The 25,417-nt window shown below is 41.0% G+C and overlaps 1 protein-coding gene across 1 annotated transcript in view; it reads left to right on the top strand.

Moving 5' to 3' along the window:
* Nucleotides 1–13,659, top strand: part of cpne5a (copine Va) — a 68,742-nt gene extending 55,083 nt beyond the window's left edge. Inside the window, exons 15-21 of the mRNA XM_062392874.1 lie at nt 779–825; nt 1,699–1,880; nt 2,969–3,096; nt 4,906–5,008; nt 8,032–8,089; nt 8,275–8,348; nt 9,876–13,659. Of these exons, the coding sequence (XP_062248858.1) occupies nt 779–825; nt 1,699–1,880; nt 2,969–3,096; nt 4,906–5,008; nt 8,032–8,089; nt 8,275–8,348; nt 9,876–10,064 (781 nt within the window). The 3' untranslated portion in view covers nt 10,065–13,659. The remainder of the gene's footprint in view (nt 1–778; nt 826–1,698; nt 1,881–2,968; nt 3,097–4,905; nt 5,009–8,031; nt 8,090–8,274; nt 8,349–9,875) is intronic.
* Nucleotides 13,660–25,417: the final 11,758 nt, after the last annotated feature.

The following is a 25,417-nucleotide window of genomic DNA, read 5'->3' as shown; positions in this document are numbered from 1 at the left end:
GTGTTTAGTTTATATACATGGTTTTGGGTATCATTACGAGGTCATGAATAAAACTCATCAAGTTCTTTTTGCATGGTCTTCTTGTTCGGTTGCTTTCTCGGCCTGACGCAGTGAATAACACAATCCCTCATTTATTTCATTGATCACACACAAAGGCAGGAAAGTGAAATGAAGACAACAATGGTGAAAATGAGGATGGCAGTGATGATGCTGGTGGCTGTAATGGATGTGGTGGTGCACAGTGTTATTGTTCACATATTTTGAAAAACAAGGTAATGAAGGTGAGAGTGATTGTGATTATTTTCATTTTGCAGCGCAGATGCCTTTTAAATAATCACATCCCTCCCGGCTGTGAGGTGGAGTCGAATGCACAAAGCCGGATAATAACTCATTATTTATCGGTGGAAACCATTTGGGGGGATTACTGTGCTTTCATCAGTGTCTCCAGGTTTTTTGGGGATGTGTTTCTGAATTTTTCACTGTGCTGTTTAATCTTTAAAACCATTTGTTTTCAAAAGATCAGAAGACTGGTCTGGACGCTGTTTGGCCATAATTAAATGTTAGCTCCCTCCGTGTCACAAACTGAACTATAAGCTTTGAACCATGTAGTTTCAACACAGTTTGGGTTTATTTTGTCCCCCCCCCCCCCTCATGTCAGATAGATGGAGAGGGAGAGCACAGAGCACAGTGAACAGGGAGAGCCTCATTAAACTGCACAATGTGGTTTTCCTGCCTCTCTTTTGTTCACAGCATCTTTTCCCCTATTCATCTGTTTCAGGACTCAGATTCACTTCACAGTGGCCATTGATTTCACTGCATCAAATGGTGAGTGTTTCGACTGCCATCGCCCTGCTCTGACTCCATTTGTCACCTGATGTATGACTATTGAGTTCCTCATGTATCAGAGAGGGAATTGGATTTGTCTCTGCATGCAATATCTGGTATTTTTCCTTTTAAATTGACGCGTTAACATGAATGTAGAGAGAGAGAGAGAGAACAGGGAAGGTGTTACAAACTGAGTTTAGAAAATGTATAAAACAATGCTGTATGTGATGGTATTTTCGTATTCCATGGTGTGAGGCTTTGCTCTAAGCTTTAGAGCTAACAGTAAAGAAGGAATGATTTAAATAAACACCTTACTGAATCAGGAGTTGTGCATTGATGAAGGATGTATAATTCCCCCTGCTGTGTAAATTGGGGATCCTTTTGGCCCCTGATTTAGAAAAATCATAGTTTTTTTATAATGACCCGGTTTATGCAAGTGTATACACATGCATACAAACCTCGGAATATGTTAAGAAAGTCCAACATATACATCTGCTCCCTCTTAAATTTTTGCCCTGCTGACTTGCCCCTACTCTGAAACAAAACAGTGAATGACTGAGGAGGTCAGATTTGTCTTACAGCTTGGTGCTTCACTGTATGAACAGGCCTTAAAACCAATCCATGCATATCGAATTTGGACTATTCCCCCTTCAAAATGTCATTGCAACTTGAAAATCATGAACCTCCACTTACCACCGTAGCTCTGCTCATTTCCACAATCGCTCAGAAGCCAGACGGTCCCACCAAGCCCCACCTCGGATTCAGAACATCCAATTTGGACTTGGTTCTCTCTTGTGTCTCTGACTGCAGCTGTCAGTTCAGTCCCACTCCTCTGGTTTGCATCACTGACTCTGACTTCTCTCGTCTTGAAAGGAAATCCATCCCAGTCCACTTCCCTGCACTACATGAACCCGTACCAGATGAATGCCTATGCGATGGCCCTTCAGGCCGTGGGAGAGATCATCCAGGACTATGACAGTGATAAGATGTTCCCCGCCTTGGGATTCGGTGCTAAGCTGCCCCCCGATGGGAGGGTCTCCCACGAGTTCCCACTGGTGAGTGAATTAGGAAGTTATTTCAGGTATTATTTCAGCAACAAAAGTCTTGATCTGATTTATACCCTCGTAGTGGGGCTTACATTAGAGTGTGAACACTTATTTGTGCATATCTGCTCTTTCTTGCACGCAGGGGTGAGCATGTTTGCATCTGCAATATGGATGTGAGCATTTCTGGGTGAATGCTGCTACACCTCTGACATGCATAATTCAGAGAGAATTCCATTTACCTTTTATAGTGCAAATTAGTCTCTGTAAGGCTGAAGGATTCTTAAATCAATTTGGCTTCTCTCAGGCAGCTAATGTGCGTTGGCTTCTGCATAGTGCAGCCTAATGAGGAGTCTGTCTACAGGGGAAAGTCTGCATCACTCCATATTTCCAATGGAATTTGCAAATTGAGATTCATCTCACCTTATACTTGAAGCCTCATTCTCTCACGCACTAGTCTTGTAGGTGAGTTCAAAGGTAAAATTACAGTCTAGTGTGAAATATTTGTCATATTATGTTTAGTTAAGAATTTGCCCTGGAGGATAAGGAAGCTAAAATTCCGTAGCAAAGTTTGACAAGCAGATCATGGAGCGAAGGATTTCAAAATGTCATTCTGCCCTTACAGAGAAGCGCTTGTGCTTCATCATCACTGCTGCAGCACTATCCAGAAATGAAGCTAAAACATCACACTTATCTGAGAGCTGCCATCTTGTACATTCAGAGCCAGAGTCTGCACAGTAGCAATCAGGGGATTGCGAGGTCCAATCGATGCACTTCCTGGATCGATCATGAGTCAGTCTCAGCTGTCACTCATGATGTTTCAGCACATTTTTATTGCAACAAATCATAACTAATTAAAAACCCACACCACCAGAAACAACAACAAAACGTCAGTGTGATAAGAATACCTCAAATGGTTCAGGGATCCATTTTCGAAAATCTCTTCTGCCTGACTTTTTAGTTTGATCCATGTCCCATCCACTTATATAGAACAGAGGATATATGAGCTATACTGCAGCCAACCACCAGGGGGCGATCAAGAGTCAAAAAAAGCTACTGCAGGTTTTGAGTCCCAAACCCTTCTGTCTTCTTTTCCTCAGAACGGCAACGTAGAGAACCCGTACTGTAACGGCATGGAGGGGATTCTGGAAGCTTACCACCAAAGCCTTAAGACGGTTCAGCTGTACGGACCCACCAACTTCGCCCCCGTTGTCAATCATGTGGCCAGGTACAAACACTCTGTATACCTATCGGAGCCCAATCGTCTTTTACTGTGAAATCCATCCGTCAATAATCGTCACCGTGTGCCGCTGGAGGTATGAAGACAGTGAGTGATGGTGTGATTTCGTTTCAGACAGAGTGTGGAGAGAGAGCGGATCGGTAAACTAGGTATTCATGTCAACAAATGTGTTACTGCAAATTGAAAACTGTGGGAGAACATTCTGTGTTTCATGGGTTTCCTTATTTCAAATTTAAAAAGTGAGAAGTTGAAATTTAAAACGGACATTTTAACTTTACTGACTTAAAATTATATTGAATAATGGACGGACTGATGTTTCACTTGAAATGGGGAATAATGTGGCACTCTGTTCAAAACTTACAAACAAGGCTACTACACCCTTGTTTGTTAATTTGACATTTAGCAGCAACAGCTAGAACAGGAAAAAAAAACGCCTCCAAAATAATATACACCCCCTTACCTTATCTAGTCCTGTTCCACACAGACCCACAGGTATAATGAATACAAAAGTGAAAAAAGAAAGTGTTAAGTAGTAACACATTCTTGAAACATTTTGTACCTAATAAAACTTTCTGCCTGTTTGAGTAAAAAGCAATTGGAGACTTCAGTTCTATTAATACACTGTCTAAAGTCTCTGCCTACTCAAGTACTACAAATTGATCACAAAGATGTTGCAGAGATTCAAGAACAAGTGCCAAAGGTCATCTATTAAAGCAGTGAAGAACGGATTATAATGAGTCATCACATGACCTGAAACAAACCTTGACATTAGTTTGAGTTTGAAGGTTACTCTCGTTTTAGTCCTTGCAAGCGTATCAAAGATGAGGCTGATTAATTAATGGCAGCAGGCAGTGCTCTTTAAAGGGCGAAAGGTGTTGATGCACTGTGCATTCTGCGATCTAGACCTACAGTATAATTTATTATTTTGTGATTCTTTCCTCTCATCTGTGAAGGTAAAAAAATATAGATTATCTATGATGTTTGGTGGCGGTGCTGATCGCCTCCCTGGCGACCTGTCCAGGGTGCACCCCGCCACTCGCCCAGTGTCAGCTGGGATTGGCTCCAGCTCCCCCTGCGACTCTCAAAGAAGAGGGGGGAGGAGATAATGGATGGATGGATGCAGTTAGCTTCCTACTAACACGGCCAAATGTCAGCAGTTGCCCACGTTGTTGTACGGCAGATGTGAAACCTGTCAAGCGTCTCTTTAATCATCTAAATTCCAGTCATCGCTCTTTTCCATTCTTGCTGACTTTGATACAAACATCGGCCATTAACATTTAAAATGACTAAACAGAATGCGAGAGCGGGGGCTCACCTCCGACCTGCCCTTGGCTCCCAAGATGAACCGAAAACATTTTCTTCCCCCCTTTCCCTCTCAAGTCTGGTCGATTGAGCTTGGGGCAATCAATAGTGTTCTGTAGGAATAAGACTGCAGCACTCGCATAAACAGTTAAATAAATTATTCATAGGGCAGCCAGCGATGGGCTATTGAAACTAGGCCACACTCGCTGTGGTGTCTCTGATGGGTTTCGTAATAGTGTCTGGATAGACCTCTGAGACGTGAAAGGCCTATATTCAGCTTTTGTGTCACACGCTGGGCGGAGGGGAAGTTTGTTTCCACAGAACATGTTTTTTTAATCGTATTTTTTTTTTCTTTCTGCATAGTGTTTGCGGCTCTCAGACTTACTCTGTGGTTGTTCTCAGAGTTCCATGCAAATCCTGAACATTTTTAAGCTTTCACATCGTCTACGTGCTCCCGTCCTAAACCTCTGTGTGCCGACCATCTCTCTGTTTCAGCTACGCAGCGGCAGTTCAAGACGGATCTCAGTACTTTGTTCTGCTCATCATCACTGATGGCGTCATATCAGACATGGCGCAGACCAAGGAGGCCATAGTGAATGTAAGTGCATCTCACACTTGAGCTGCAGGACTTTAACCTCACTCTCTCTCTCTCTCTCTCTCTCTCTCTCTCTCTCTCTCTTTCTCTCTGCAGGACATCGGCATTGCAGGTGCTTTTACTGCCGTGGCACAGCTCTCAGGCTCTCTGCGACTTTGAGGGCTTCATAAGCCAGTCGCAGCAGATATGAGGATTTATGGGATGTTTTCGGCTCCACTTGTCTCACTCCCTGTGCTTTGGTGCTCTGTTTGCCCAATATTTTGCTTCCCTTATTTAGCCCCTCGAGAGCCTGAGGGGGCTCAGCTGAGATTCGGTCTAAGGTCGACAGGTTCACTTAATTAGAGGCAGGGGTCTCATCCATTGGCCCGTCTCAAGCACCTGTCTAGTTGAATTTTCCAAGCGTTAATCGTGATTGTCTCACCTATGCTGCCTGTGTGTCTCTGAATATTCAGGATTTGAATATGTCCACACCGGTAACACTCAGCGAGTCTTCGTGGACCAGGTGCTCTGACCCCCAGCAGACTGGGTTTAAAGGGAATTTGCGACTGTTAATCAAACCATTCGAACAGCCACACCTTCCTTTTAAGATCTTGTCTGCTGCTCTGCGCTGCTCCGGCCCGACCTGCTGCATCCTCTTGCCGCCTCTCGCTTCTCAGTCTGGACCTGCCTCCTCTTTTTTTCTCAAAAGGAAAGAGTTTCACACAACGCTCATCCCTGCACTTTTGCTTTCGCATTTGTTCTCCCTGATGCAGATATCCGCTGGTAAGGTTTCTGCTACTGGCCAAACTGCACCAAAATGTTTATTCCACTTTTTCCTGTTTTCCCAAATCAGCACAGCTTCAGCTTAGCCCTCGGTGACTTATATGTCCACGCATCAAACAGGACGGCCTCTGGGGTGAATACAAACTCCCACTTCTCGCTTTGATATTTTTCTTTAAGCCCCAAATTAGATTTTAGGAATCATAAATTATAGAAGAGGGCCTCTCTCCCTCTCTCTGTCTGACCTGCTGTACCACAAATAAACTAATTTGTGCTTATGTATTCGATCATGTCTGCGGTTCTCAATTTGTTGCCGGGGCAGCTCGGCCAGTTTATCACAAAATCCATGAATGTTTTCAAATGAACCCACTGTTAAATGGTCGTCTTCGGCAGAGTTCATGTACCTAGTTTGAATCCACAGAGTAAAACTTTCACATATACGCTAGACATATACGGAAGCTAAGCTGAAAAAAAAAATTATAAAAATGAATTAATAATAGTGGCAATAATGATATAGACAATTCAAATGATTGATGATTTGTCTCAAAAACTGTTTTGTGTCACATTATTTCAACATTAGATTTTGTGAGGTTTTGTTTTTTATCCTAATCAAGAGAGTGAGTTTTTGAATATTTAATTAAATCTCACAAATAACATCTTCACTCCCTCAATAAAAATTTGAACCGTGCAACCAAACAGTTTAAACCCACTGATCTTTGAGTTTACAAGCATACAAGATATATATCAGGATTGATTTAGTGGAAATGTGCTTAAAATAATTCATGACATATCTAAAATATTTCACTTTGATGGAGCAGTGCTGCCATAGGAAACAGGGTCTCGATTGATAATGTTTCACCCAGCGTGAACATCCCATAGCTTCAGGGAAGAGCTGATACAGAAGATGTTAGGAGTTAAATTACATAAACAATTCTGAACTTGCAGGTTATGAAAGTGTCGGCCTGTGCACTGGAAATGTACAGCGATTATTCTAGTGCCAATCCTGATCATAGTCCTTAATTGTAAAAATAAATAGAAAGTGTCCCCATGAGTTCAGTCATCAGTCGTCAGCCTTTGTATGTTTGTTGTGGTTCTATGCAGTGACAGGACGAAGTATGTGTTCAGACAGGTTGATGAAGCAAGATCCCCTTAGTGACTCTGCTATACAGGCAAAGTAATAAATGGTGTAGAGTGAATAATTCAGCTCTGGATACAGAATCTGATCTGGCAATCATAGCTATGTACCTATGGGGGTTTGTGTTGCTGCAGAGGGGCCAACAGACTGCATGTATTCTTTCGTGAAGAGCAAAATGTAAGGTTGTGACGAATGAGCCCAGTGGAGGGATAGAGGGAATGGGATGGAGGGAGAATAATGATTGAGAGCATGGAGAGGGTGGTCCTCCTCAGTCTGTTTACTCCTATCTGTGTCAGGCCTCCCCCTCTGGATTTTTTTTCCAGGAAAGCTGACCCACTTTCACCCGTGTTAATTCATCTCCACCACCAGCACATATCATTCATTCATGCCTGAGCTTCCACATTCTCCTCATCGGGACTGTGGTCAGACTCATGCTGCGGTGGAACCTCCTCAGATCAACTGTATGACGTCACTTTGGGTTTTCTTTTTTAGATCGGAGGTGATTAGGACACAGTAAAATATCTTGTTCTGACTGTGGCAGCATTTGAAATATTTCTATATGCAAACACAATTCATAAATAATGTTAATGCGTGATGCAAGTGTGTAGGATGAAGGAATCATGTTTTATGAAAACAGAGTCTATATGTATGTACATGTTATCTTAACTGTTTGAAACATCATGTACAAGGACACTGTGGAAGCTTGTGCACTTTAACTCTTTGGTATGCTGCACTGTCAAAGCAGCCTTTACAATGTGAACACTGTGTAGTGGCAAGGTAAACCATGGTGTAGTGTGCTGGCTGTTGTAAAATGTATTTTGTATTGTCTCTCCGTCTTTAGGAAACCTTAACTGTGCAACACAATGGGATGTGACACACAATCCAGTAATGATGCTCTGCTCTGCAGCACTTATTTTTATCTTATTTTGGTTTGTTCATTATTGTTTTAATCTCCGGAGAAATGTGCTTGCTGATTAATCCTGACACTGCGGGATGAAAATTGAAATGGTGGAACAACACAAATAATTGGAAATATAACCCATCAATGCTCGGAGTAAAAACTCCTGGAAAATACAGTTTGTGTTCTTCCAGGTGTCTGAATTACAACGGACTGTTTTCTTGTTCATGACAGGCAGCTAAACTCCCCATGTCTATCATCATTGTCGGAGTCGGTCAAGCGGAGTTTGATGGTGAGAAAAATAAGTTCTCTGGGGAAAATTGCCTGATGAAAAAACGTGGTTTGTTCAAACACACAGCTTCTGTTACAATTATTCAATCGACTGTATGAGAGAAATTTGAATGTGCGCCCTTGTATGATATGACATGAAGACAAACCGGTGATAATTACTTCAAAAAAACTATCTTTTGTCTGTAGCCATGGTGGAGCTGGACGGTGACGACATCAGGATCTCCTCAAGAGGGAAGTTGGCAGAAAGAGACATTGTACAGGTCAGACGTTTTCTAATGGTTTTTTTTATGGTGAATGAAAGGTTTGTTTGTGTCAACATCTGTGATCACTACTGGAAATTTTGTTTGTAGAAGTGTGGGTTTAATACATGGTCTTTAAATATGGTGTGGTACTAAGGTAATTAATTCAAATTAATTTGCACATGTAATATTAAACACCAGTGTTGACGACATTTCCCAAACCGTTCCCCAATGCTCTTTCCAAACTGGTCTCCCCATCGGTGATTCTTTCCACTGCCCATCAGAAACTAATGGATAAACACTAAACATTATGTTTGCTCCTTTGCTCTTATTCAGCATCTTCCTTTTCGTCTGCCTCTTTCACCGAGGCTAGAATGTAAAACCTCTCCCAACTTAAATACTCACCATCAAAAGTAGAACATTTATGCAAACTTGCATTGACAAATTGATGCTCAAACGAGAGTAAACCTCTGATTTAGGCGACTAACCCACTTCTCCTCTACTGCCAACAAAACACAACATACTCAGAAACATCCACGTTCATTTACATTTGATTCCCCACTACTGGTGATATTCTAAAGCTTGATTTACGGTTGTCAGTTAAGGGGTTATGGAATAATTATAATTACGGAGCGTACATATCCCCTAGTAAGCCTCTCCTCAAATATTTAACCACGTGTCCGGTGGCAGTGACTACAGAGCAACCATGTAGTGACGGCAAATACTGTGAGTCATCAGCTCGGGGTGTTTGTTTGAGGCCTTGTCGAGGGTGGAGATGACATTGAGAAAGTTGAAGACTCAAATGGTGCTGAGTCATTTACACTGCAAACCTTCAATTTACTGGAGAAAGACACAACATGCACACTGCAGCTGTGCGGTTTTTGTCTCATATATTTAATGATGGGTATAAAGGTCACAAGGAAGATATTTAGATGTTACTTAGGCTATTTAAGTAGGTGTGTAGCCCACAGCATTGTGTATTAGTAAGTTAATGAAAGAATGTAAGGACAGAAATGTGTTTACTATAATAACGGAACAACATGTTAGGGAAGCGTAGAGTAACATCAGGTTATTAAAGTCAAAACTTAGAATGAAGGCATTTTGTCCAGACCAAGGTCTTAACCAAGGTCATGTACAGTGTTTACATCTTTGATTTAGTCGCCACTGTAGTATCATAATGGTATTGCCATCATAATGATATCATGATAGGCGGTGGACTAGTGGCAGAAACTTGGACTATGGGCAGAAAAGGTCTCTGGTTTGAACCTGGATTGATCTCTCTATCTGTGCATGTGTTTGGGACAAATAAATGTATCTTAATCTTAATAATAATAGGAACATTTTATTAATATCAAACCATATATTGTCTAAGGTGAAGACTCCTGCAAGCCACAATCTGCTTCTTTTTCTTCTTCTACTCTTTAATGCTGTCTCGCATGCCTGCAATTGGTCCAAACGTCAAAACCAGGAACCTTTAATCCCAACACACAACTACAGACACGCTACTTTCCCTGAAGTCACGCCTTTCTCTCTCTCGTGTCACCCCAGTTTGTCCCGTTCAGAGACTACATGGACCGCGCGGGCAACCATGTGCTGAGCATGGCCAGGCTGGCTAAAGACGTGCTGGCTGAGATCCCCGACCAGCTCATCTCCTACATGAAGAGCAGAGGCATCAAACCCAACACCGTCCCACCAGTTTACCCCCCCGACGACAACTCCCAGACAAACCCTGTCTGAGCCGCCCGACCCACCCCACACCCTGTTTACAGTCGTGTAGTCGGGGGTCAGGGTGTGATCGGGATCGATTGGTAACCCGCCTCCAACAGCCGTCCTTTCTAAGGGGGAAGACGGAAACGCTTTCGAGGGACCTTTTCGTAGATATTGAAACAGCTTAACAAAAAAAACGTGATGAGACTCCATTTTGATCTGGAGCAAAGAGAGAGTTCTGGGGGGAGCCGGCTGATGATTGGGGAGGTTTCACTTCTCTCTCAGTGCTTGAGGATGAGAGCGCTGAGGGGGAGCCCGGTGAAAAAAGGAGGTTTTAGTCGTTCGCTGTCAAACCTGTCAAAGTGGTGATGTATTGGATAGCAAGTAAACCCATAGAGAGGGCCTGTTGGAAGGCATCAATATATTAGAATGTGCGTATCATGTTTGTGATACCTTTTGGAGTTGATGTGTGTGAAACTAGGAGATTGTGTGTGTACTAATGAATTTATTTATTGCAGAAATAATTTATTCCTTGGGGGGGGGGGGGTTTGAAGTGCGGGCATTAGAGTCTTATTTCCCTCGTAGTTTTCCATTAAAAAATTCAACCCATTTCTACTTTGATAAAGACTGTAATATAAAAGCATGAGATGAAACCTATTCAGCAGTTTATGGACCATTTTCACTGATGGATGATTTTTGATTGCAAGCTGTAATGTAGAGGACCCGCTGTGAGCTGCTGCCACACTAATTTCCAAGCGCCATGTCTTATATGTATTTTTAATGTTTATACAAACAGAATGCACTAGTTACTGTCCAAATAAAAAGCACAAAGGTCGTAAAGTTAATAAGCTGATGAAACCATTATTTTAGCAGCTACCACAATAAAAATAATGGAAAGGACCCCACGTTGAGTTTTAAGCTTTCACATAGTCTTCCACTATAATTTTAACACATTTTAAAGTATATTCATAATAACCCTATTATACAGATGTGTTTAGATGAACTCATATTTATCCGAGAAACAGTATTTTTACAGAAAACTTGATGCATAATTCAGAGCACTCACTTTCTCTCCTTGTTAGTGTGCACAGTCTTAAATTACACAGCTTAATTCATGCCGCCAAATCTCATTTGTTGCATCTCTGTTTGTGTTTCTTTCCATTATGTTTGTTGTGGTCTATTGTCTGGGATTATGCTCGGTATTTTCAAAAGACCCTAGAAACAAACTTTTAAAAGACTGATGATCAACTAATACCCACTTTTTCTCCCCCGTTCAACTGGTTTGTTTAGCCAGAATGAAAACTGATCAATCACAACTCTCACAACAAAGTTTGAGATATTTTGGCATTTGATGTTGTTTTTTATTGGATCATAAGTGACTGCACAAAAACAAGAACAGTCACAAGTCCATCTTTTGTGGTTCAGTCGGCATCTCCCGTTTTTGAATTACCTTTGAATGTTCCCGGATAATATTGTTTTACACTAACGCTCACAAGCCCATTTAATAGCAAAACACTGGGATACTATTTCAATACCCACGACACAATGTCACTGTTTTATTTTACGACCTAATTCAAGTCGATATTCTCACGTTCGCTCACTGCATTTCATTTAACTGACTGTACGTTAATATTTCCAAGACAGTTGCAGCCATCGTGTACGTGTCTGTTATCTCTAATGGCCATTATATTCACTTATATCTCTCTGTCACTCAATAACTCGTTCCAAATGTGCCTATTATATGGAAACATATCCAAATTCACTGACCCAGGTGTCATTCTGCCGGCAGCAGCAGGTCTCATGTTCAAGATGTGCACACAGAAAATGTCGGCGACGATAAAACTGTTGTGAAATTAAGAGGGTAACAGCCTCAGTGACTGACACACACTGTCTCCACCGGTGTCGTGTGCTTTTTGTATTCACAGCTCTTCGCTAATGATCTTTGAAGTGATGAAACGAACAGTGTCGCTGAGCCGTGTGCAATATTCAAAGTCAAGACTTGTTTACAATTGAACTGTGGCTATTTACATTTGCCTCGAGGAGAAAGTAAACATTCATGGCAAGAAATGAGTTTATTTGTGATTCGTTGGATTTATTCCATTTTTACAGACCTACAAAGAGTTTTCTTGAATGATGCTGGAGAACTGAGGTTTACAAAGATTTGTTCTCAGAGAATGTGGAGCTCTTACAAATAGTTTTCTCACGGCTGTTGTACTTTTGTGTTGATGTACTTCATGTTGCTTTATGAGCTTTGTGAGCCATTTCACATCCTCTGACTGCTTAACACCCCGGTGGCAGTGAACTTCTCACAGGCCCGGCTCCATATTTCTTCTTTTTTAATTGTTTTCAATTTTTTATTACTGATGACATTTCCCCCCTCAAAAGACAAAGCAGCGTTTAATCTGCTGCCAAATGAGGCCATTAAGTTTCGTGACTCGACACTCATAAATACCAGAATACCTCTGCGGAAAGCCATTCAAGCCAAAAATAAATAATTACTATACTTTGAATATGTTTGTTATTAAATATAGTTAAATAATTATTATGAATTATAATAGCTTAAATATCATTCAAATATATATAGATGTATATGAAATGTATGTACTTCGCAAGTACTCTCTTTAGATTCTACTTTTTAAAGTGATTTTAATTATTTTCTCTTATTGTTTCGTTATAAAGTATTCATTACTCAGAAAAACCTGTTAAAGTTTATCATTCGGCAGGCGTGAGTCCTGTTAAGTCCGAGTCAGCATGCAGCTCATGCACTGAGTGAGATTGCAAATGACTGTGAGAAAAGAGGTAAATGAAACATATGAAGCTGGGTGAGGGGGGAGGTTGTATGTTGTGTGCACACATAGTTGTGAAATGAATGCTAATTGAAAATAAAACTTAAAGTAGGACAGAATAGCTTTTTGGGCTGCTCTGCTCAGATTACAACAAGCTATGGTCTTTGTACTCCCTGAGGCCTGTTACATAAAGTACTAACCCCCCCCCCAAAAAAAAATCTGCTTCCCTCAATAGAAAAATAATAAATATGAAATGAGCACAGCAAGGACACTTATGCAATTGTGAAGCATTAAATCATTATGTTTTTAGTCAAAAATAAGTTTTTTCCAACAACACAATTATTTATTTTCTCTCCGTGGAAAAGGTTTTGATTATCCCTGCATTTTGAATTTTCTTTGAGGCTGAACACTAATTATGTACATAAGCCCCCAATGAAGACTATTCAGTGCCAAATCTGTTTGGATGAACTTTGCCTCCTTAGACAATGTGCATGTTTGTGCCAAAACGGCAGGAAGTGTGGTAGTCCGCCTTCATTTCACCTGATTAGTGCATCTGCCATGTGCTTGGTTTGTTAATTAGAGATGTCAGCCACTTCTCGCATGTTGTATCTCTGGGTTCTCTCCATTCTGTTCCTATGAGACACATACAGTACTGTATGGGTTGTTCTTGCCACTACTCCTGTTTTATCCCAGGTTGTTTACATACCTCTCTTGGTCTCTTACGTGCATGCTGAATAATTTCCAAACCAGGTGTTGGACATGATATTGTCGTCATACTGTGGTTTGTGAAAATGCTTTGTAATGGATTGCCTTAACTGACGATTAATAAAATATTGACAACTTTGGCAAATGCAAGATGTTTTTTTTGTGTGTGTGTGTTTTTAAGAGTAATATCTTCCAAAAGAAAAACTCCTGACAAATCATCACAGTGAATATTATAGATTCAAGGTGTTCAGGGATAATGTCAGGGGAAATAATTTCTCTCCTTGCTGCAGGCGAGGACAACACTATGAGACCAGTGAGAGTGAAGTAAAACAATAAAGATTTGTGGCGGGCAAGTAAATAATGAGTTGAAATTCACTCTAAAGCTCCGTAGAGCCATGGGGAGCTGCAGATTGAAGGTTATAATCCATCACAGCACCAACTGACTGTTCAAATACCACTGAATTTGTTATGCTTCACAAAACTGTAAACACATTAATATTGAAAAAGAGCAACTTAAAAAATTTGGCACAAGGTTTTTGAAGTTGCACAGCTTGAAATTGACTAGTGAAGATTTAGCTAAATTTATTCAGTCCACATGAATTCAGAAATTCTGTTTTAAAGTGAAATATTTTAGTGTAGTAGATTACTGCAATTTCAACACCATTTATTTACAGTTGACAATTTTAGTTTCAATTTCAGCTGCTACTATACAGTATTTTAATATTATGGAAATGAATTGCTTACACACAAAACCACACATATTACTTTTGAATCTATTCATTGTGATTTCATTTCTTGCTTTTGTAAAACCTGATGCCCACATTACCCACAATGCAGTATGATAGCCTGGAGTCAGGTACGAGATTCTGGCTGGTTTTGCCTCAATCCAGTGCAGCCTCAGGCAGAGACAAACAACAGACTGGTAAACTCACTCCAACCCCACACCCCATATTTTCTCTTTGTATTCTTCTTGTAGTGTTCGGTCCCGACCACTTAGCAGCAACATGCAGCTCCCTCTGGAGCCACGGAAAGCTTTACTCCCCAAGACCTGTAAACAATGATGTGAAAAACCAAAGAAGTTCCTCTTTGAATCCAGCTTTCTGCCCTACATTTTCCTTTTTTCCACCCTATTTTCATACAAGATACATTAGAAATGCTGCTAACTTGAGATTTTTATTCCCTTTTTTTTTTTTTTTTTAACAAGATGGTTTGTATCCACACAACAGATCCCCGGAGAGGCTGGTGTCCAATCAGCAGTGAGTGCTACATCCTCTCGCAGAATGCGTTCCGCTTAGAAACTGTTTTTTGTCCCTATAATAAGATGCACTGCTGACAAATCAAGCTGTCCACCTGGGGAGAGGGAGACACAAGCTGGAGCCATAAATTACCAGCTTAAGACGGAGCCATCACCTCCCCAACCCACCCACCCACTGCCCGAACAATAACCAGTGACTGGAAACCAGGAAGAAATCAACAGCTAATGACATAGAATTATACCTTACTTATATATATATATATATATATATATAACGTTTCACATGTGTAATATGCATAGAAAGGAAAAGAAAACATTCACTAGAAATTGCTGCTCAGAACGAATTACACCAATTTTCTCTGGAGCTCTGGCAGGCAATATTTTATGAACGGAAATAGAAAGTGAAAAAAAACACCCTCAGTTTGGTTTGTACTAAGCAGCAGAGATACTAAAAGTACTTGTTCACTCACTCAAATCGTGTTCACTCTACTGCTAAAAGTCTAATGGGAGGGTATAATCAGTAAAACCAGTGGAAACAAAGGGAACAGCAGATGTATCCTGGTTCTGTCTATATGTAACAGTCCATCTCCTCACAAATCGTTCATTATATGTGCTTTATGTAGGTTACTACTTTTATTAATTCATTAACCATATCCTTACTTCCATTCTTTTCATGTACAGAATTAGATTTATATCAAGAGTAAAGTTCAATTTAAAATCATTTGTCCTTTAAGTTTATTCTTTTACACTTTTATTCTTTTGTAACTAATCTTACTTGTATTATTATAAATTAAGCCGCTGGTCCTCTCTTACTCCTCATTACACTTGATATGTTTATATCCTACCTATTATACTATTATATCATTCTTCGCCATTGTACCTTTGGAGCGAGATACGGCAAAATCATTTCTTTCAGGATTAATGAAAATCTATCTCTTAAAGCTGAATGATTAACATGTTACATCGTGTGTGCTTCATTTTAACAAAAAGATGAAATATTAAAAAGCACAAATTGTGGTTTCACAAGAGATATGTGACTGTTTCTTGTCTGCGTGACATTACCTCCTGCCGTCCTGTCATAACTATCAAAGCTCTCTCTCTCTCTCTCTCTCTCTCTCTCTCTCTCTCTGGCAGTGTGGTAATGCTTCTGCTTATTTAAATATCTAAACTGCATTAAAAAAAATCTACTGATGAAAACTAAACACAATTTGCGGCTGCTTTTAAATTTTAATTGGAAGAACAATAATAACCATGCATTTTTGGGGGGGATGCTCACAAACAGACAATACTGAATATGAAGCACCCAACAAATCAAGAGTTTACAAAAAAGACCGGAACTCCCAAGACCAGTCTGTAAATTCCAGTTAACAATTATAGTGACATAATGGGAGCCTGCCCCTTCCGCCAAGAGAGTCAATGGTTTAAAAACAAGGAAAAAAAGATCCAAACTAAAATCAACACAAGCATAAGGGCTGGGTTATCCTGAATATAATTCAACAAAAAGGAGTGGGAAGGTTTTGCACAGAATTAAGATACAACATAGCAGCGAAGCTCATAAGCTGTCTAGTTGGGTCTCAATTAAATTTGTATGCAGTTTTGAAACCTAAACAAACAAAGCTTGTGTTTGTGAGTTACTGAGGTCAGCAGTCAGTGGGATCAACAGTTACAAATGTCTGAGGTAGAGCCTTGTGCTCAGAAAATCAACGAATAAAACCTGAACCCTGGTGATTCAAAGTGGAGCTTTTTCTTTCATCAAATATGTTTTTGATCCAATCTTAGAACCAACCAGCCCCAGATCTCTCCCTGGTGTGTCAGTTCCAGCTCCGCCCTCCACCGGACTCCAGGTTCTCCAGCAGGGAGCTGAGCTGCTTCATGTCTGATTGTGGGCAGGACAACATTCACCAATTTGCAGGGCTCAGGTCAATGGAAAACATGTATTCTCTTTTTTCCACATTTGGAATTTGAGTTAGCGGGAGGCATCGTTACAGCTCCTCCTCCACACCACTCACACTAATGGTGGAGCTCTCTTCGGCAACCTTTCCACTCTGCTGCTCAAGATGAACTCACCTCGGGGCCTATACAGCACAGGTCTTACTCAACAACACAAATGGACTCACCACTACCGCTCTCTGGCCATCCTTGCATAGGCTATAAATCATCATTAGTTTACCATAAAGGATGATATGATATGAATGAATGTGTTTTCAGGGCACTGTAATGGAGCCAGAGTGGAGCAGTGGGCGGTTGCCCATTCCAGCCCATATGAAATAATGGGCTGGAGATTCGCCATCCACATAGAAGGTAATCGTGATGAATCATCTTAATCCACGTGTCACAGTCGAGAAGAGGTGCCATATGTTTGTTGACATGTTCATTTTCTATTTAAAATGAAGAACACTTATTCATGTTTTATTAGATGTTCTTTAGATGTATTAAGTTAGGAATCACATCAGGTGTATCCCATCACAAATGTCACATATTCAGATTTTAAAAGGATGACAATTGACATTAAAGAAATAACAGAGCAGGAGATAATGATTGACCACATTATTAACATCAACAAATAGGAAGAAAGGGGGAAAAAATACCAAAGAGCTGAGTATCCACAGTCTGAGGATACTGAGAATCCAATGGGCTGAATGGTATTACTTCCTGGAGACTTGTTTACTGTTTGCTCCTCCCTGGAACAGCCTGTTCCCCATAAAAATGCATTCCCATTATGGGCAGAAACAACAGTGAAATTGAAAATGTCAGGGCATAGCTTAGTGATTTTATTAAATTGTGCTTGCCAGTGCAAAACAGCACAGCACAAGAAGAAGGTAAATAGCTCAGCCTGCATCTAATGAACTGAATAACAATACAGGTTTAATTGACTGCAGAGATCAAACAAGTAGTTGAATTCATAATTCACATGACAGAAAAATGTTTTTCAACATCCATACAATCAAATAATTGTTTTCTTATCATTGACAATAATCTGAATGTCTGTGTTAGACATGGATATTTTTCTACAGTTTTTTGGTAATGATCAAACCGACGAATTTGATGTTGTATTCATAGAATTTATCCATTTTTGAGAGTCAAGCAGAAAGAAGGTGGTTGTTGCTTCACACAAGCTTCTCATATTAAATATAGTAAACTTACTGAACTGAATGTTTTCACAATGTCTACAATCAGAGGTGAAATGATCAGTTACCCTCTTATGAAGAATAAATTATACATTGTATTAACTAGATATCCCAGCCCCTCTCTATGAAACAATAGTAACTGCAGTGCGAGAACCCAACAGCAAGTCACTTGAGCAGTTTAGATGTAGCAAGAGTTCAGATAAAATGAACGAGCAGTGGTCAAAACCAGGCAGGTAATCAACAAGGGCAAACAAACCCAATAGGGAGCAGGTAATAAGGAAATCCAGGGTCCAAGAAGGCAGTTCAGAACAGGAATCAGGCAGAGCAGAGAAACAAGAAACAACGCTGGAAAGCTAGAAAAACACACACAATCTGACACAGAACACAGGAAATAAATATATTGAGTGAGTGATTGACGGATGACAGATGGAAAGCAGGTGAGTCTGGGGGAGGGGCAGGCCAAGTAACTGGACTCCGTGCTACCTTGAGCCCTGTTTGCCCTGGCTGATAGAGGGTTTTCCAAATGGAGACAGGAAATTGTCCCATAACCATATATGTTCGTCTCGCAGCTATAGACATAATAACGTGCGTGTCAGAAGAAGAAGATGAAAGTTCACATGAGGAAGTGGTTCGGATGTATGGGTGAATAAAACATTTGACTTGAACACAGGGGGCAGCTTTTCATTTCCCTTTTCAGTTCATGTTTTCTTTTACAGCATGACAACAATTGTTACGTAACATGAACCGTGTGATCATTATTATCAAAACCATGATGAAGCTCGGCTAAGTAATTCAGTCAATTTATCCCAAAGCACAGTATTTCTATAAACCCACACAAACATTAACATTACAAATTTTTACATTTGTAATGTTTGTCTTTTGTCATATCATTTCACCAAGCAAGGGTGGATTTAAGGTAAAGATGTGGAATGATTGAAAAAAAATCTTACAATGCAAGAAAAATATGTAATACCCTCTCGGTTGAATCATTTCACTACAGCCCCTCAGCCCTTTGAGCTATCCACACTGACTCCATCTCACGCAAATCAAACGGCTGTTCCCTCTCAGAGTGCTGATGCTGCCAGCAGCTATAAACCATCTCAGCCCTGAGAACTGTTCCCTGGTTGATCTCTGCCATTTAGCAGCAGACTGAAAAGTGCACACAATGCCTGGTTTGACCGCCCCTGTCATGCAGTAAAAGGCGTTGGAGATCCCCAATGAAAAAGAAAAAAAGCAGAGGGAGGTTGGTAGTTTCACACATAGGCCTTTAGACATCACATCTGGCTCTCTCGGCTGTGCCCCTGTGTTTACTGTACACCTCAGATTACCTTCCTCGACTCTCAGCCAGGTCTCTAATCTTTGTGGCTGGAGGAGGAGGAGAAGGAGGAGAAGAGGCAGTTAAAGAGAAAAATACACGGGAGGCACAGGAGGCGATGAAGGGGAAAGAGGCGAGGGGAGACTTTAAAGATGAGAGAGAAGAGGGAAGGGAAGCTGGCAGGTGGAGAGGGGACAGAAGGAGGGGGCGGGAGGCTGGAGCGAGGGAGAAAAGGGGATTAGAGGGAGCACAGGGAGGGAGGAAGAGTGTGGCAAGGAGGAGGAGGAGCATCAGCAAGAGAGAGCTTGAGGACTACAGTAGGAGTGAGGAGGGACCCCCCCCCCCATATGGAGTCAATGTCCTGTCAGTCATCCACAAGTATAGCTGGATGTGGGCCTGTGTAAACCAGAGACTCCCTCCCAGGGTCTTCTGGGATCTTAACAAAGAGGGAGTGATGAATGACGACCCCTTGGATGAAGAGAAAATAGAGAATCCATGGCTGCCTGATTGCAGCTCTTTTCATGTGAATGATTGTGATGAATGGCTTTGACTGTTGTCCGGCTGTGCCACTGTTGTTTTCCACGGACAATCAAAAAGCCGGTTCAATGCGGAAAAACCCTGTACGACATTTGACGATGAGGTGACAACCCTTGTCAACTGATACGTCTCCGGCCGGCGGTGAAGAGTTGAAAAATCTGTTTTTAATGATGGATTGTGGGAAATGGAAACGTCCCAATTTTTTTTTTAACCTCTGCTCTCAAAATCCATATTTTCTTTCTTCTCTCCAGTCAACAGCGTTGTTTTGTGACTGCTGTGATAACTCCCCACCCTCTCACTCCAGCTCAGCCTTGTGTTACTTCCTCTGAGGACACACAATTACACATAACATTGTCATATGTGTGTGTGTGTGTTTGCGAGTGCACGCCCACACGCCAAAACATTGGCAGAAATAGCAGTTGACTGTGAGCAAAACGATAACAGCCTCTGCTGCTGTGTGGGTTTGAAACAGTTCAGCTCTGTCGTTCCAAGTCTCTACGACAGACCAGGCGAAAGGGGGACTGAGAGAAATCCCTACAAAGTGCAGAAACCAATTGCTTTATTACTGTCTGCCGCAGCTGGCTGAAGGACTCACACTGCTCCTGTGCTATCACCCATGCTAAGCTCCGAGCCGCCTCTCGTCTCCCACACAGCGCTGTCAGGAAGGTGTTCTCTTTGAAGCGCCGCGCCGAAAAAACTGTCAAACTCAGCGTTTTGAGACTTTAAAGTGCAAAGGAAATAAGGAATCAGGTTTTCTCAGGGGCCCCGAGTTAAAAGGCTGAAACGTTGCTCATTGGTTTTTGCCTCCAGGAGAGTTCTTGTTTCAGCTGTGTCAAGACAAGCCGTCTGTCAAGTTGATGCATTTGGTTTACCAGCAGAGATGCGGTGCTTCACTGGGGGGGAGGAGGACTCCTTCTGCATCATGGATGAACTTTTCTCTCAAACATACAAAATATAACATTATGAAATATGCATTCATCTGAGGTATTTTCCATCCTAGCTTACTCCCCAGAGTATGAAGGAGGAAAGGCATGACACAAGTATAAATACATACATAAATAAATAAAAAATAAATATGTTTTCAATGAAAAAGGCAGTTATGTATTTCTACATTTATGTATGTGTTTGGAAGACGAATCGGTTGGAATAGTTTTAGGTTGTTTTTCTGTTCAGGGAAGATTCATGGTCATAGATTTCACTTGGTGCTGTCCATGGTGCTGAAATGAAACAAATACTATGCATGTACTCTGTATGGTGAAGTTGTATTTGTACCTCATTGATACTTCTGCAGTTGGCAAAGGTGAATCAGGGTAGAACAGTGTTAAAGTGGTCTGGACTGTCAGTTGAAAGAGAACAAAAGGGTTCTGGTTTCGAACCCCGGTTTAGCTCGGCCCTTTCTGTGTAGTTTTTTTATCTTCTCCCTGCAAACACTGCCTCAGGTTCCCTCCACAGTCCAAAGTAAAAGAACCATAGATGAATGAGACTGTAAATGTCCCTTTGATAAGCTGGGGACACCTCTAGCCCAAGGTCAGCTGGGATTCTACCACCCAACGCCCACACTGACTGCTCACTTGTATGAATTTTTTTTGCAATTATTCATTTTTATCTAATATTTGAGAAGATTCTATTCACCAGCAGTCCATGCACCCCCTGGGGACTTGGATAGATTAGCTGAACTAAGAATAGATATATGAGTTTATGTAAAGTAGCCCTTAAATTCAATCAAGCTTCGCCAAATATCACACACTCATCAGTTCCCTAAATATATCCATGAATTCCCTGGGAAATCAGTATAAATCTAATCAGAAAATATGAAATCTTGCAATTTTAAGAAAAGTGATAAAAAATTCCTACGCCTGATTGGATAGATTTAATGGGTTCTTCCCTGATGTGTACCGCTTCCTCCCACCAAGCCATGTGTTGACCCTCCAGTAGTTTTTGTGTGTTGCTCACAAACAAACATTCAAGACAGGGGTGTGTAAATATTTATTTATTTGCAAATATTGTATTACCACCTGGAGGTAATACAATATTTGCATTAGGGGTAAATAAACACAAAATAAGATTATAAATTTGTTGGTGCAGATTTTAACATGATACTGCAAGCCCATTTTTGTAAATTTAATTGTACACTTGATTCATTTTAATAAGACCTTGCTGTCAGGTTTTAGCAAGCCATTTTCATTGCACATTTTGTATGTAAAACAAAAATTATTCATTGTTAAAATAAGCAATAACCTTCCAGCAAGTTCACTTAAAGAGATCCTTCGCTTTCACCTCGAACGTGAGTCAGACTTGAGTCAGTCAACATGGATGGCTCAAGGGTAATAAATGCTTGAAAAACCCAATGGCAAAAGCTGTGCGTAGTCTGTGGTGAAATACAATTGACGGATTCTTCGAAGGCCTTGCATCTATCAGTGGTGAGGTATTTGAGTCCGACTAGACGTGTTGAAAAGGTACGCCGGACAAAAACATTTTAAATCACCGATCTGTGAGGTCAAAGTGCAGCCTGAATCCGAATGAAGTTATTTTCACAAAAGAAACATGAAAATAAGGACAGTCAGCTGTTTTTATTCACGAGCATCTCAAGTCAGGTCACATCTTAAATGACTTAGTGACACAAAAGCAAAAATAACATCCATCCATCTATTATCAAAAGCTTATCCTTTGAGGCCTGCAGGGATTAGCTGGAGTCAATCACAGCTGACATTGTGGGGAGGTGGGGTATAGACCCTGGACAGGTCGCCAGTGTATCACAGGGACAACAAACAACCATTTAAACCTAGAGTCAGTTTAGTGTCTTCAATGTGCCACCCTCTCTGTGGACTGTGAGGAAAGAAGTCAGAGTGGCCAGAGAAAACCCACGCAAACACTAGGAGAACATGCAAACTCCACACAGGAAGAACTGGGATTCAAACCAGGAACCTTCTAGCTGTGAGGCGACAGCGCTAACCACTGCATATCTGGATTTAGATTACAACATCCGTTAAAACAATTAGTTATTCATATATTCAAAACAGAAACAACAATAATACAATCATTTTAACATCTTGACTCTTGACATATCCTGCTGTCGCTCTGTTCACAGATACAAGGAGCCCGACTCTGCCACAGCAGCGGCAAATCTGCAATAAAAAAATCTCCAGTCTCCAATAACAATCTGGGACTCGATGTGATTTAGTGCTTTGCTACTCAGAGCAGAAGTTTGGTGTGCCGGCTTGTCACGTGCATTAACTTTTTCTTATTTGTGGGTCTTGAGGGAAACTGAATTTGTTTTTTGTCTCCAGCAACAGTTGAAGAATTTATTGAGAGCTTGTGCTGCGACAGAGCTATAAATTACACAGCTGGATCCTTCACTCCTGTCGTTTTTACAGCACACGAAGAAAAGAGAACTATCCAAAGACTCACAGGGGCTTTTCTCTGTATCTGTTCAATTGTGTCTGCGTGATGAGATAATTGATGTCATTAATCAGATCAATATTCCAAATAGAATTTGAAGGGAGAGTTTATTCTATAGGCAGTTTTTTTAGTGTAGGTATCAGGGCTTGGCCTTGTAGGTAGCAGCATCCTCAGGATTTCCACTTTGAGGTAATGGTGTGTGTGTGAGGAATCCATTACCTTAGCCCTTATATCCTGCTGTGAAGCTTGTAAGGGTATGTGACACTCCATTTCCTTTAATTTCCTAACCTCAATCCCAGGGCTTTGTATTCAATCCAAGTGTAACAAAGGGGTAAAAAAGGGGAAATGCAGTATTTCCCCCACAGATTATTATTTTCATCCCAAACATGTTTTTCTGCTTTTGCAATGCAAGTGCACTGTCTTAAAATAGCATCGGAGCTGGGATGCAGAGGGGGGGAATATGCAGGCTTGTGTAAAATATGCAGGGATCTTTATGCAAATCCAGTCTCGGTGTTGTTTTCTCTCGATTACCATTCAGCAAGGCTCAGTACTACAGGAGTTCGTCCCCCAGTGCTTTCAAGAAAGATTACGACTGACTGTAATGTAAACCGCAAAATCGGCAAGCCAAAACAATCCATCAACGTGAAACTGATTATCTGGAGACACTACAGAGCAGGATACGTCCCTGGTCATGTATAAGAAGGAGCATCTCACAGGCTGAACTTCAACCCTGTGGCGCTCCTCTGCTGTGGCAGTGGAGTCATTATCACTGGAGGAATGTTGACACAGTGAGCATATACTTCTTATTCGCTTTACAATGGTAGTCAGTTAGTCAGCTCCACGACACTGTGCTTTCATCTTCACAAATACCAAAACAACTCTACAGTGAACGTCATTCAACAACAGTATAAATGCGTAACAGACTAACGTGGGAAACTCATAAACATTTATAGACCGCAACTGGCCTTCAGACAACAGATGGGCTTGTGGTGGGTTATCTTATGAAGTGTGTCCTGGTTGCATTACAGAAAAGTGGCAGTGAAGTGGGTGAGAGATGTTCTAAGCTATTGAGGTTGCAATGGGTTGCAAGAGTGATGGCAACTGAGCTTAGTAAAGTTATTTTTACTTTACTTAAATACTTCTTTCTTAAAACTTCTAGACCAAAAACATTTTTAAAATGGACTTTTGACTCCACTATGTTTTATTTTTCAACTTCAGCTCTATGCATATAAAAACTAGAATGACACTCCAACGCCCCTCATAAAAAACACATTTAAATTCACTACATCTAGGTGTAAACAAACAAAAGCTTGATTTATTGAGAAGATGCTGCCCTTTAGCAAAATGCACTGCTGTATTATACATGAATACAGCAGTGATTATTATTTAATTACTCAACAATTAAGAGCATTACAGCCACAGGCAAACAAATCTACATTGAGTACTATCACTTGTACTGCCTTATTGTATGGAAGTATTTTGTAGTGCTTGGTCCACTGGTCTTCATCTGTATTCGGCTGCACACAGTCAACTCTGGGCCTGTAGCTGATTGCTAATCCCAGATCTGCCTCCTCCTACATTCAGCAGCCAATCATTCATCCTTTATGAGCACAAGTGGAGACTCCTGTTGGCAGCTCGTGTCAATCTGACAACCCACTGATGGAGACTATACGATGTCTTAGCGCGACACTACTGAGGTTTCTCAACCTCACACAGAGGCAACTGTTTATAAGGCACTTTTTCAGAGTGCAGTCTAATGGGACGTGCTAGGATCAGAGCCAACTAAAGATGACTTTATACGACCGTGCTGTCCACAGCGATTACACTGCTCGAGGCAAAGGCTGTTTTGTAGAGGTGGTGAAGAGGAGATGTTGTAATACAGTAAATTAGTTTCCTATTCAGACATAACAAGGCTATTAAAGCTGTGAGGACAATGGGGAGGACTATAGAAGTACAGTCCATGCTTCATGGTGTTCAGTTGAGAGCTGAATCATTGCAGTGCAAAATGTCGTTGGCGCCTGAATATATGTGAGTTTTTTTTTTCTTATAAAAATCTGACATGCTGCAGAAACCTGCAAGACTATTTAAATGAGAAGCAAGGCTTCAAGTTAAAGGTGACATCTGCTATAAACTACTGCCATCTTGTGGGAAAAAAACGCCACTGCAACAATAGAGAGCTGTGCTTCTCCATCGCATCTCAGTCCTGCAGCGTGTGTGGTTCATTCAATACCATGAGATAATTTGAATACCAGAGCAGA

This window comes from Platichthys flesus, chromosome 7 (assembly GCF_949316205.1).
Source record: "Platichthys flesus chromosome 7, fPlaFle2.1, whole genome shotgun sequence".
Taxonomy (NCBI): Eukaryota; Metazoa; Chordata; class Actinopteri; order Pleuronectiformes; family Pleuronectidae; genus Platichthys; species Platichthys flesus.
Note: the sequence above shows the minus strand (reverse complement) of the source record. Positions and strands in the feature narration are given on the sequence as shown.